Source organism: Scyliorhinus torazame, chromosome 13, assembly GCF_047496885.1.
Source record: "Scyliorhinus torazame isolate Kashiwa2021f chromosome 13, sScyTor2.1, whole genome shotgun sequence".
Classification (NCBI taxonomy): Eukaryota; Metazoa; Chordata; class Chondrichthyes; order Carcharhiniformes; family Scyliorhinidae; genus Scyliorhinus; species Scyliorhinus torazame.
Genome location: NC_092719.1, coordinates 150,543,418 through 150,558,133, shown reverse-complemented (window position 1 = coordinate 150,558,133; position 14,716 = coordinate 150,543,418). Strand labels below are relative to the sequence as shown.

General features: G+C 43.7%; 1 protein-coding gene across 5 annotated transcripts in view; it reads right to left on the bottom strand.

Moving 5' to 3' along the window:
• The window catches only part of LOC140388314 (FERM domain-containing protein 4B-like), a 500,956-nt gene that overhangs the window by 115,388 nt on the left and 370,852 nt on the right, over positions 1-14,716 (bottom strand). For all 5 annotated transcript variants that reach the window (XM_072472276.1, XM_072472277.1, XM_072472274.1 and 2 more), the window contains one exon: positions 1,709-1,792. In XM_072472276.1, the coding sequence (XP_072328377.1) occupies positions 1,709-1,792 (84 nt within the window). The remainder of the gene's footprint in view (positions 1-1,708; positions 1,793-14,716) is intronic.

Here is a 14,716-nt window from a genome sequence, read left to right as displayed (position 1 = left end):
AAAGACAGCCCCACCCACCTCTTTATGGTGGACATGGTTGACTGCAAACATCAGCAACTGATCAAAGTAAAATCCCAGTTTTTAACCTTCCATGGAAAATCTGGACAACCTCATCCACCTGAGCATAGGTCAGGGGAAATGTGGCTACTTGGTAAGTGGAACATGAGGGTTGCTCGAATTGTGAATATGGCCATTCAAGTCAGGCCATCACCCCTGTTTTGAACTCTCTGTCCCAAGAGATCCATTCCTGGTGACATCATATCTATTTGCACTGTGTCAGCTGTGTTGAATGGATTGTTAACTTTGACATTACACTACAACCCAACTATATGCATTTAAAAAATGGTTTTAAAACCCAAAACAAAATGCTTAACCGTTTATCTAAGGCGACTGCTATTCTGTCTTGGACATTTTATATTTGATATTTCTGCACACTATAAATGTTTGCTACTGGGTATGCATCAAAAGATCTTTCATTAACTGCGCCTCTGCCTTTCCCGCCGGCACGGTACTCCACCAGCCCTGTGGTGGTGGCGGCCCTGAGAGTCTGGGGGCAATGGAGGAGACATGTGGGAGCAGAGGGAGCATCGGTCTGGTCCCCAATCTGTAATAATCATCGGTTTGCCCCGGGAAGTATGGATGGGGGGTTTCGGATCTGGCGGAGAGCAGGGATTGAGAGGATGGGGGATATGTTTATAGAGGGGAGCTTTCGGAGTATGAGGGCGCTGGAGGAGAAGTTTGGGTTGGCGAGGGGAAACAAATTCAGGTACCTGCAGGTGCGGGACTTCCTACGTTAACAGGTGTGAACCTTCCCGCTCCTACCGCTAAGGGGGATTCAGGATAGGGTAGTTTCCAGAGGGTGGGTTGGAGAAGGGAGCATCTCTGACATTTACAAGGAACTTATGGGGTCAGAGGATACCCAAACCGAGGAGCTGAAGCGCAAGTGGGAGGAGAGATAGTGGATGGTCTCTGGGTGGACGCGTCGAGTAGAGTCAACACGTCCGCAACACGTGCCAGGCTCAGCCTGATACATTTCAAGGTAGTTCATCGGGCTCACGACAGTGACCCGGATGAGCAGATTCTTTGGGGTGGAAAATGTGTGGGAGGACCAGCGAACCATGTCCACATGTTCTGGGCATGTCCGAAGCTTAGAGGATTTTGGCAGGGGTTTGCAGATGTCATGACCACGGTGTTAAAAACAAGGGTGGCACTGAGTCCAGAGGTGGCGATTTTCGGGGTGTCGGAAGACCCGGAAATCCAGGAGGAGAAAGAGGCAGACGTTCTAGCCTTTGCTTCCTTGATAGCCCGGCGACGGATACGATTAGCTTGGAGGGACTCAAAGCCCCCGAAGTCGGAGACCTGGCTATCGGACATGGCTAGCTTTCTCTGTTTGGAGAAAATCAAGTTCGCCTTGAGAGGGTCACTGTTAGGGTTCGCCCGGAGGTGACAACCGTTCGTCGACTTCTTTGCGGAAAATTAATCGTCAGCAGAAGGGGTGGGGGGGGTTAGTTTAGCTTAGAGTAGGGGGTTAATAAAGGTGGGACCTGTAAGAGAGGGAGACGGCTTTTGCACTATGTTTATAGTTTCATGTACATTGTTTATTTTGTTGTTGCTATAATACCAAAAATACCTCAATAAAATGTTTATTAAAAAAAAATAATCTTTCATTGCACATCATTTTTTTTTTGTGTGTTTGTAACCTACTTACCAATATGCAAGTGATGGATGTTCCTGTAATGCTCGAGTAGGCAGAGCTGGAAGTTTCTTTAGTTCTTCTCTTGCAATTTCATCACTGAGAAATAAGTAGATTAAAGTACAGCAATTATTACTGGAATATGAATGTCATTCAAATGACATCATTCCCATTACTATTGATTTACAGTAATTTTCTGTCAACTTTTAAATGCACATGTTTGAACTGCAAGAACTCCGTGGTATTTTGTGAAGCTTATTCTGCACCTACTGTAGATATCAACTTGAATTGTCAAGTTAGAGAGAACCGAGCTTAAAAGTGAAAACAGATTATGCTTGATGTGAACATCTTATTGATCAGAGTCTCGATAAGAAAGGCAAGTTGACATTTGGATCGGTCATTTTAACCTGAATTTTATCACAATCTCAGCATGATCTGCAGAACAGAGATCAGAACCTGGAACCATGGGTGATACCCAAACCCAACGACACCATGGCCAGTGACAAAGTCATTCCACCAGCCCTGGTTAAAATATTCCTGCTTAGCACAAGCTGGGGTTTGAAACCTAGATCTTCCTGATGAAGCAACACTGCTTAAATGCAATAATCTATTAAGGAGCTTCATTTTCTTACACTCTTTCAAATTTCTAGTATTCATTGCTGTTCATTTTCTCTTCAATGTCAGGCTTCCTTTACTGTCAATTTTTAAAATATATACAGTGTGCCAAACTTGGCAGACGTGGTAACAGCAGATGTTAGTAAAAAGTTATGTTTGCATCTTTTTCATGGTATATGAGGTGTTGCATGGTGGTTGAACATACTCCTTCCTTCAGCCACCACCTTCCCCACCCAAGCTAACAGGCCGGTATTATGGAAACTATGCTACAGCCCTGTACATGCAGTGAGAAAGAGAGGGCTTGTGGCCAAGACCTATCCACAGTCGGGAACTTGGAGGTAGGAAGCCCCAGAAAAATGACTCCTCGACCTAGACATAGTCTTGTTGCTTCCAATGGTAGGAGTGTTGTTTTCATTACCATAAGACCATAAGACATAGGAGCGGAAGTAAGGCCATTCGGCCCATCGAGTTCACTCCACCATTCAATCATGGCTGATTTCAACTCCATTTACCCGCTCTCTCTCCATAGCCCTTAATTCCTCAAGAAATCAAGAATTTATCAACTTCTGTCTTAAAGACACTCAACGTCCCGGCCTCCACCGCCCTCTGTGGCAATGAATTCCACAGACCCATCACTCTCTGGCTGAAGAAATTTCTCCTCATCTCTGTTCTAAAGTGACTCCCTTTTATTCTAAGGCTGTGCCCCCAGGTCCTAGTCTCCCCTGCTAATGGAAACAACTTCCCTCCATCCACCCTATCTAAGCCATTCATTATCTTGTAAGTTTCTATTAGATCTCCCCTCAACCTTCTAAACTCCAATGAATATAATCCCAGGATCCTCAGACGTTCATCGTATGTTAGGCCTACCATTCCTGGGATCATCTGTGTGAATCTCCGCTGGACCCTCTCCAGTGCCAGTATGTCCTTCCTGAGGTGTGGGGCCCAAAATTGCTCACAGTATTCTAAATGGGGCCTAACTAATGCTTTATAAAGCTTCAGAAGTACATCCCTGCTTTTATATTCCAAGCCTCTTGAGATGAATGACAACATTGCATTTGCTTTCTTAATTACGGACTCAACCTGCAAGTTTACCTTTAGAGAATCCTGGACTAGGACTCCCAAGTCCCTTTGCACTTCAGCATTATGAATTTTGTCACCGTTTAGAAAATAGTCCATGCCTCTATTCTTTTTTCCAAAGTGCAAGACCTCGCACTTGCCCACGTTGAATTTCATCAGCCATTTCTTGGACCACTCTCCTAAACTGTCTAAATCTTTCTGCAGCCTCCCCACCTCCTCCATACTACCTGCCCCTCCACCTATCTTTGTATCATCGGCAAACTTACATTACATAATATTAAATAAAGTGCAATATAAATCAATTTCTCACACTACAGTGCATGACACCGGAGGTACCTCATTATACTTGTATTTACAGATCATATTTAGAACATAGATTTCATGCCAACAGCATTGGGTGGTGTACCTACAACACAGAGTGCAGCGATTCACACCTCTTTAACCTGGGGTTACCCCATCTCTGGATCGGTAAAGATTTAATCACCTGCTAATGCTCGTATTCCAAGCATTGTCTGGCATCTTTGAATCTGTCTACATATATGTTTCTGGAACATACCTCTTCATTCACCTGAGGAAGGAGCAGCGCTCTGAAAGCTAGTGACATCGAAACAAACCTGTTGGACTTTAACCTGGTGTTGTAAGACTTCTTACTACGATTCTAGAAGGCAGCTCACCACCACCTCCTCACAGGTAATTAGCAATGGGCAACAAATGCTAGCCTAGCCAGCAACTCTCATATCCCAGGAATGAACATCAGAAAAAGTACTTGGTGCATACAGCCCAAGACGATTTCCAGACCCTCGAGTACTCTGGTGTAAGGGTCTTAAGACCGTAGGTTCACATGATGGCACAGTGGTTAGCCCTGCTGCCTGAGTGCCAAGTTTGATTCCGGCCTTGGGCGATTGTCTGTGCTGAGTTTGCATGATTTCCATGTTTGTGTGTGGATTTCCTCCCGTTTCCTCCCAAAGTACAGAGACGTGCAGATTAGGGGAATTGGCTATGATCAATACACGGGTCTATGGAGATAGGGCGGAGAAGGGGGCTCAGGTAGGCTGCTCTTTTGGAGGGTCAGTGCAGACTCAATGGGCCAAATGGCCTCCTCCTGCATAGTAGGGATCCTATGGATGTCTTCTATGAAAGACTAAGGCATTCCCCTATTGAGCTTTTGTTGGAGCTGTACCAAGGTTCAGTGCATCTTTCACCATATCGTCCTGGGCCTAGGAATGTACCAACCTGCAACACTCAACTGCTGACAGCTCCTTGCACTGGAAGACTCGCAAATTTGGGGCAGGCCCAAGGGCATTTACACCGAGCTGATGGTCTTCCAGCAACAGTTGATGTTTCTCGCCGTATGCATCCCTGGGAGTAACCCACAGAGCAGAGTCTGCATCATGGAACTGTTCCAAATGAATCTCGACAAAAACTGCATCTCTTTTCAAATGTTCTTCTGGCTGTGCAAAGAAAGTGGGCATTGGTCTCTTCAACACTGCATACACCTCGAGGGTAGTGTGCATGAAGGACCTGATGGGGTGGCCTTCTCACCACGAGACAAGCTATATCTTGAGAGCTTGCCTGAAATCATTGCCGATGGGGCATTCTGCCAAATCTTGTCATTTGTTGTTTGGATCATAGAATCTCTTCAGTGCAGGAGGAAGCCATTCGGCCCATTGAATCTGCACCGACCCTCGGAATGAGCACCCTACCTAGACCCAACCTCCACAATATCCCCATAACCCCACACAGGGCCAATTTAGCATATCCAATCCATCTAACTGCACATCTTAGAACTGTGGGGGAAACCGGAGCAACCGGAGGAAATCCACGCAGACACGGGGAGAAAGTGCAAATTCCACACAGACCTCCACCCGAAGTCAGAATTGAACCAGGTTCCCAGGCGCCAAGTGGCAGCAGTACTAACCACTGTTCTACCATGCCGCCCTAAGGTATAAGGCAAAGGTATATGGAATTCATTCACTTTCATAGGACAACATACTGGGGCCTCATCAACACACCTTTCACGTTGCAAATGCAAATCATGTTTGATCCACATCCATGTCATATTCTATTCTCGTTATTATTTAAAATGCATCATCAATGTTCGTAGACATTCTGCATTACCATACTTTTTTTTAGTATAAATTTAGAGTACCCAATTGTTATTTTTTCCAATTAAGGGACAATTTACCTTGTAATTCATCTAATCTGCACACCTTTGGGTTGTGGGGGTAAAGCCCATGCAGACATGGGAGAATGTGCAAATTCCACACTGACAGTGACCCGGGCCGAGATAGAACTCGGGGTCCTCAGCACCGTAGGCAACAGCGCTAACCACTGATAAATAACTCACTATTTGAAAAGGACAACAAAATATTTTTATATAATTAATTTATTCCTAACTAATGGTGAAAACTAGCATCTGATTAATAATTTAAGTCTACTTTATACTCAACCTTGCAACCCATCTTCAAAAGTAGTGGAGTAATGATCTAGCATGGCTCAGTGAGCTCACACAACCACTTACTTTAGATCATATCTCAATGTTGAAGATCAACATATATAAATGAAGCACAGAATAGAGATGTGTTAAAAGGGAATGGCAATAAAAAGAAATGCATGTTTTAAATAGTGCTTTGCTCAAGTTGTGGAGCTGAATTGACCACACTGCCCCCTGTGGGCCAATGCAAAAGCCCAACCCAGGAAATTATCACGTTAATCATCAGAAAAGAAATCGCTGAGCACTGGGAGATAGATGTTGAAAATAGAAAATGCTGCAGAAACATAGATCATTCTTTTCTACAAGGGGAAAGACATGTTATAAAATCATGTGTGCACCTTTATTCAGGCAGGTCCATTTTGTATTTCCAGCATTTCCGTTTTTACTTCAGATTTGCACCAATTGTACTCTTTCTTTATTTTACTGGAATGGCTAACTAACATGGAGCTCATTTTGAGGGCGGGTGACAAACAAATCCAGGGAACCAGTGACCCATTAGCCTTTATTTCATTACCAAGGTTATTAAAAAATTGGGATGTTAAATGTTGAAAGGAAGCATTGAAAGCACAAAATAATGCGCTGGATTTAATGCTGACTGGTGGGATCGAGGAGGCAGAATGGGGAAATGCATGGTTCGCTCGCACTCTAACTCCCACACTCATCATTACATCATGTCAAATCAAGCGCCAGCCAGCTTATTAGTTGCGGGCCAATGGGAATGTTGGCCAATTAGCATTGTGCAGGCTGGGTCCTTGATAGATCATGGACCAAGTGCAGGACACCCTGTGGGAGGGATCAGGCTGTGAACTGATACTTGCACCTTGTTTGCATGCGTCGGCTGGAAGGGAAACAAACTGGTCCGAGCAAGCCACAATTGCCACAGCAGCTGCTGGAGTCTGAGATAGGTCTGACACTCAGGAGTATTGAATTACATGCCGGGTGCCAGGATGATGGCGCACCTCTGATGGCAGATTCTGGACTTCCAGTGAAAGGTGTGTGAAGATCTGGCAGAATGTTTTCGCACCCTAGCACAGACAGTGGAGGAGTCCATTCACGCTATGAGCGCTGCAATCATCGTCTCATTGGAATGCATGCTTTCCACATCAAGAGAACTGAACCTCACATGGAGCAACTCATGACTGGGATACAGGATATGTTTTCTGCCCTACAGTACATCACCTGCTCTCTGAGCTCAAGAAGCTGCAGCCAAGGCAAGAGGGGGATGTGGCACCCAGAGTCACCTCCATGTTCTGCTTTCTCTCAGGAAAGTAGAATGGGCCAAATGGACCTGAGGCTGATGCGTGAGCAGCTATTGTTGTCATGAGACATCTGCCGCTGTAAGGGGACCCTCATGGCCTCGGGCAATCAGAGGATTCATCTGGAAAGACAAATTTATACTGTACGATATAAATTTGTATAAATGAGCAGAAAACTCATACAGCATAAATTTGTTGTCTCCCTTAGATTTGTATTCTTGCAAAATGTCCTAATGAGTGCAAGACAAAAAAACTCCAAAAATATCTTTCTTCAGCAATACTCAAGGCTTTCTTTCCTGCTAATTTGACTATTGCAATGCACATAATTCACCATGATAGCTATTTCTTGTTTTAATTTATTCTCATATAAAGTAGTAAATTTAAAACATTTACATATATGCTATTAGACAATTGCAGAAAATATATCCCATAAATGTATCCAATGTCCACTTCTAAAGTTGCGCTGGGTGAAGCTCACGGTTATGGGGAAATTGTGAATGAAATGGTATGTCGAGTCATGTAGTCAGCAGGTCAGGTTTGGTTCAACTGGATAAAGAATTATATATATATATATTTTTTAATGTAGAGTGCCCAATTATTTTTTTTTCCAATTAAAGGGCAATTTGGTGTGGCCAATCCACTGAACCAGCACATCTTTGGGTTGTGGGGGTGAAACCCACGCAGACACGGGGAGAATGTGCAAACTCCACACGGACAGTGACCCAGGGCCGGGATTCGAACCCGGGTCCACAGCGCTGTAGTCCCAGTGCTAACCACTGTGCCACGTACCACCCATGGGTAAAGAATGATATTGCAGAATCACTTCTTGGGGGGGAAAAAAGACCTGTGATTTGGGTCCTTGGGTGTTCCATTGTCCTTCGATCCTTGACATTACATTTGTTTTTTTTAAAAAATATATTTTATTCAAGTTTTTTGGCCAAACATAACAATACGTAGTGTTTCTTTTACACAACAATAAAGCAATATAAATAACTGTGGCCAGACATTACATTTGTAAGTTACTATAAACTCATCATTGTTGCAAGCAACCTTACAACAAAAACTGTCACAATATCCAGGCAATAAACTTACTTTCAAAGCACAATGATTCCTACTTCTACATCCTGGCCTTGCATATATTTTAATTACAATTGAGAAACCATATTTGGTAATTAAATTGAACAGCAATCCGATAATTAAATCACCAGTAATTTAAAATAGACTCAAACATCGAAGGTTTCTTAATTGTTTTAAAATCCCAAAACCAATTATCACACCAATCTTCTCAAAATGGTCCAATCTCTGGCTTGATAATAGAAATGCTTCACACCTCTTGAGTTTGATATCCAGCAGCAGCCAACATACCTATCTGATGATTAGCAGCTCTTCAAATATTCCAAATGCCTCCACACCACGCACCCATTAAAAGTTCTTACTTTCCATGACCAATCCAACCTCTGCTAATGCTGGTTTTATTCAACATGGATCACTTAATCAAAGATTTGTGGCATTGAGATTCTAATCACGGTCTCAGTATTGTACATTCAGTTTTTCCTGTATTCAATAAAAATACATATTTTCCAATTACACTGTCTCCATGAAGAGATTATGTTTGCCTTGTGAAATATTTCCATTGTGGAAATTGGTAGTTGGTTGATCATGAAGCGCATCACCTCCATACTCCCAGAACGCCTTGATCCACTGCAATTCGCATACCGCTGCAACCGGTCCACATCAGATGCCATTTCCCTGGCTCTACACTCATCCCGAGAGCATCTCGAAAACAAGGACTCCTACATCAGACTCCTATTTATTGACTACAGCTCCGCCTTCAACACCATAGTCCCAGCCAAGCACATATCAAAGCTCCAAAACCTAGGACTTGGCTCCCCACTCTGCAACTGGATCCTCGATTTTCTGACCAACAGACCACAATCAGTAAGAATGAACAACAACACCTCCTCCACAATAGTCCTCAACAAAGGGGCCCCACAAGGCTGCGTACTTAGCCCCCTATGCTACTCCCTGTACACACATGACTGCGTGGCAAAACTTGGTCCCAACTCCATCTACAAGCTTGCTGACGATACGACCACAGTGGGCCGGATCTCGAATAACGACGAGTCAGAATACAGGCGGGAGATAGAGAACCTAGTGGAGTGGTGTAGCGACAACAATCTCTCCCTCAATGCCAGCAAAACTAAAGAGCTGGTAATTGACTTCAGGAAGCAAATTACTGTACACACCCCTGTCAGCATCAATGGGGCCGAGGTGGAGATGGTTAGCAGTTTCAAATTCCTAGGGATGCACATCTCCAAAAATCTGTCCTGGTCCACCCACGTCGACGCTACCACCAAAAAAGCACAACAGCGCCTATACTTCCTCAAGAAACTAAGGAAATTTGGCATGTCCACATTAACCCTTGCCGACTTTTACAGATGCACCGTAGAAAACATCCTATCGGGCTGCATCACAGCCTGGTATGGCAACTGCTCGGCCCAGGACCGCAGGAAACTTCAGAGAGTCGTGAACACCGCCCAGTCCATCACACAAACCTGCCTCCCATCCATTGACTCTATCTACACCTCCCGCTGCCTGGGGAAAGCGGGCAGCATAATCAAAGATCCCTCCCACCCGGCTTACTCACTCTTCCAACTTCTTCCATGGGGCAGGAGATACAGAAGTCTGAGAACACGCACGAACAGACTCAAAAACAGCTTCCTCCCCACTGTCGCCAGACTCCTAAATGACTCTCTTATGGACTGACTTCATTAACACTACACCCTGTATGCTTCATCCGATGCCAGTGCTTATGTAGTTACATTGTATATGTTGTGTTGCCCTATTATGTATTTTCTTTTCTTCCCAAGTATTTAATGATCTGTTGCGCTGCTCGCAGAAAAATACTTTTCACTGTACCTCGGTACACGTGACAATAAACAAATCCAATTATGCATTAATGAGGCATCATTGCTTAATTAACTTGATGTCTTTGAAAGGCATTCGGGCAATTTTATAAACTCAAGAATAATTTGAATGTGGTTCTATTTACTTCGACATTCCTCATTTAACACATTACAGTCTGCAAAATTGAGATTTCCTGTACAGTTTATTTTGGGAGATTACAGATTTTTAGATGTGCGAACATTTTTCAGTACCACTGCATAGAACATACATACAGTGCAGAAGGAGGCCAATTGGCCCATCGAGTCAACACCGACCCACTTAAGCCCTCAATTCCACCCTATCCCTGTAACCCAATAACCTCTCCTAACCTTTTTGGTCACCAAGGGCAATTTATCGTGGCCAATCCACCAAATTGCACGTCTTTGGACTGTGGGAGGAAACCGGAGCACACGGAGGAAACCCACACAGACATGGGGAGAACGTGCAAACTCTGCACAGACAGTGACCCAGCGGGGAATCGAACCTAGGACCCTGGCGCTGTGAAGCCACAGTGCTATCCACTTGTGCTACCGTGCAGAATGGTATAGCATGGAGGCAAAGCATTGGGATGGGCAACTGGTATCGAAGGGCAGCACGGTGACACAGTGGTTAGCACTGCTGTCTCACAATGCCAGGGGACCCGGGTTAAATTCCGGCCTTCGGTGACTGTTGTGTGGAGTTTTCACATTCTCCCAGTGTCTGCGCGAGTTGCCTCTGGGAGTTCTGGTTTCCTCCCACAGTCCAAAGATGTGCGGGTTAAATGGAGTTATGAGGATGGGCAGGGGAAATGTGCCTAGGTAGGGTGCTCTTTCAGAGGTTTGGTGCAGATCCGATGGGCCTAAAGGTCTACTTCTGCACTGCTGGGATTATATGGAAAGAGATGAACAATTCTAGTTTGTTATATATAATACATATATGGAACTTGTTGACATTGTAGTCAAGCATTTAAGAGCCTGAGAAATGAGAAAAAAGAGAAAAATAACTTGCATTTGCACCTGCACCTTTCATGTCCTTATGATGTCATGAAATGTATTGCAACCAATTAGATACTTTTTGTTGTGCAGTCAGTTACATCAGCAAATCTGGTAGCTAATTAGCACACAGTGAATTCTCAGAAACAACAAAGACATTGATGGCCAGACATCGATTTTAGTGGTGTTGATTGAGAGAATACAACTGGCCATGATACTGGTAGAGTACCCTGGTTTAAAATGAAAAGTTCTAATTTTTGTTGATGTGGTAGTGATCAGAATGCGTGCCTCCTGTTAAGACTTGGGGCAGTGGTTAGCATTGCTGCCTCACAACGCCAGAGACCCGGGTTCAATTCCGACTTTGGGTGACTGTGCGGAGTTTGCGCATTCTCCTCATGTATGCGTGGGTTTCCTCCGGGTTCCTCACAGAATCCAAAGATGCGCAGGTAGGCAGATTGGCCATGCTAAATTGCCCCTTAGTGTCCAAAGGTTGGGTGGGGATACGGGGATAGGGCAAGTGATTGGGCATGGATAGAGTGCTCTTTCAGAAGGCTGGTGCAGATTTGATGGGCCTAATGGCCTCCCTGTGTAATGTAGTGATTCTATGACTTTTCCACATTCAGGTTGGTAAGGAGACACAGAAGGGTGCACTTTCTTATGGCAAATAACATTTCTTCCAGGCATTGCACATTTTGAACATGCTACAGCACAGGCTTCTGAAGCAGTCGTGCAATATTCAAGGTGGTACTAGAACTTGTTCAGGTATTGAGTCGAAGGTCATTAGTTAGGTGTAGAATGGACGCCTTGAAACAAATTGTTTTTACCATTAGTTGCTTTTCTTTGTGGGCTGGCTGATCTTCCCCATCTGTGCACGCGAGTGATGATTTTACTTTGGTATCCTGTACAGATCCTCGTCAGCAAATGTACAGTTGCTTCAAACTAAACTCCAACTTTACAGTTGAGAATGCCCAAAATTGAACATTCCAAGTAAATGGCTGAATTCAATCATCTACCCCATTTTGGAACTTTCCACAAAAATGTGTTCAGCTAGATAAATGTGACATCATTTGAATACTGCATCAATTCACTGAATTGAGCATAATGGAGCTGATGAAGCCTGAAGCAAGTTATATGCAACAACATTTTTAGATTTGGATTCATAGAATTTACAGTGCAGAAGGAGACGATTTGGCCAACTGAGTCTGCACCGGCCCTTGGAAAGAGCACCCCACTTAAGCCCATGCCTCCACCCTATCCCCATAACCCAGTAACACCACCTAACCTTTTGGACACTGAGGGGCAATTTAGCATGGCTACTCCACATAACCTGCACATCTTTAGATTGTGGGAGGAAACCGGAGCATCCGGAGGAAACCCACGCTATCACAGGGAGAAAGTGCAAACTCCACACAGGCTAGTCACCCGAGGCTGGAATTGAACCCGGGTCGCTGGAGCTGTGAGGCAGCAATGTGCTGATTTGGTGCGTATTAAGACACAGTTAGTAGAGCCTTGGATGATGTCAAGTTTTCTGAGGGTAGAATATGGGAGACCAGCCAGGAATGCAGTGGAACAGTAGAGTTTCGAGGTAACAGAGGCATGAATGAGCAGATGGCCTGCGGCAGGGAAAGTCAGGCAATATTACAGAGGAGGAAGTAACAGCTTTAGTGATGGCAATCCTTAAAACCAACTTTTTTGACCAAGCTTTTGACCATTTATCCCAATGTTACCTTCTGTGGCTTGGCATCTAGTCTTTTAAATAAAGAAAGTAAAAGCAGGAAATACTCAGCAGGTCAGGTAGCTTCTGTGGAAAGAGAAATGGGAGGGATAAAGTGTATGAGATGTTATTTATATTGTCATTTGGCTGCAGGGCCAATTAGTCATCTTACCTTTTAATTACACCTTTTAATTGTGCTTGCCTCTTGTATCCTTCTAAACTATTAAACCTTAAAAGTCAGAACAGAAACAAACTTGGGATAATAAAACTTTGAGTGCATTTCAATGTTTTCTGTTCTGAATGTATCAACAGAATTAATTCACATCATTTTCAGGCTGACAAGCATAACAGGGTCACATGTACCATCAAGAGCCAAATAAACAGTTCTCTTAAACTACCTCTATAGGTGAAAGAAAATAGAATGGTGGCAATCTCTTTAAATGCTAAGGAATTAATTGTGCATATCCAATCCTCTGCTGTTTTTATTTCAGTAATTAAAACCGAATCTGTTCATCATCCTGTGGATAGTTCGCTGTGCGCATTTCATACACTGGAGAGGTGGGGAACTTCAATATCACATTTAGTTCAGGCTCCCAGTGTGACTGGGCTTCGGATTTAAATTGAACTGCTGAACACCCCCTGCATTTTTAAACCTCCGAACTGCAGTCTGCCTTGCGATGAATTAGCCTGTAAATTGTTGGATTTCCCCCCACTCCCCAGGTTATCATGTTGTAGCCCCTCTGAAAATAAAGAGAGCAACATAATTGTGTTTCCCAACACAGGCAACCCCCCCGCCGCCCCCCCCACACACACACACACCCGTCCTGTAAATTTACCAAATGATAGGACAATACGGAAGAAATGCTCCAGAGCACTGATTTGCCCTTTGTGTTATCAGGAAATTAAAGCTTCCTAATATTGCCAAAGTTTACTTAATTTCTATATGCTCACATACCAGGTCAAGCATGAAGGAGACATGCCTGTCTCTACTGAAAAAGCTTTGCTGATTTGTTTAAATGCTGCTTTCTGATATTTTCTCAAGCACATGCACAGAACAATGATGGGAATGGGAAATATTTTAACTCAATTTTTTTTTTTAAAACTCCACCAACAGGTCTATGGTTGCTAATGTAAACATGAACAGAAAAGTAGAGAAAAGTCAGGTTGCTCCAGGGATCAACACTACTGCCAATATTCCTCTCTGGCTGCATAAGTGCAATGTTTTATTTAACAGCATTTTAAATTTTCATTGATGGCACATTTATGAAATGGCACCACAACAACTGCCATCTGTGATTGACAGAGATGAAGAGCACTCTGCGTTATCAACAAAACCACAGCAACTGGCATCAAATTTCATGAGATCAAAATATCTTACTGTGAAATTACTTTATAGTGCTGCTGCTCATAGTAGATGCAAGTGAGATCGCCCCATGCCTCCATACTGCCAGAACCAATACCAGTGGGCAGCAGTGGCTAAGGCGACTGACTTCATGTTCAACATGTCCATCCAATCTGCTTCACACATTATTGGCACAAAGTGACCATCAGGCATTGTGCTGTGGCCAGAAATTGAAACTGTTTTGCTGTATCAGTCCTCTGAAATATATCGCAGTGAGAATTTCAGAGCACCAGAATCTCAGTCTTACAGGATCACATCTAGATAAAATAAGCCAGTGAACAGAATGCCACATTTGTCATTTGACCTTTTGTAGCTCTTTTCCACCTGAAGAGAAGTTCATGCTGCTGTTAATAACCTGCAAATTGGAGCCGCCTATTATTAGATCTGCATTGCAGCAATTCGAAGTTTGACATTAACAAATCACCAAACTTCAGGTACTTATTGCATTTGGCAAACTGATGACTTGGGAGATTTGAAACAGATATTATCAAAGAGGCAAAGTTCAAAACAGATCAGGCCCGTTTATGTAATTGCTTTGGTGCTGTTTT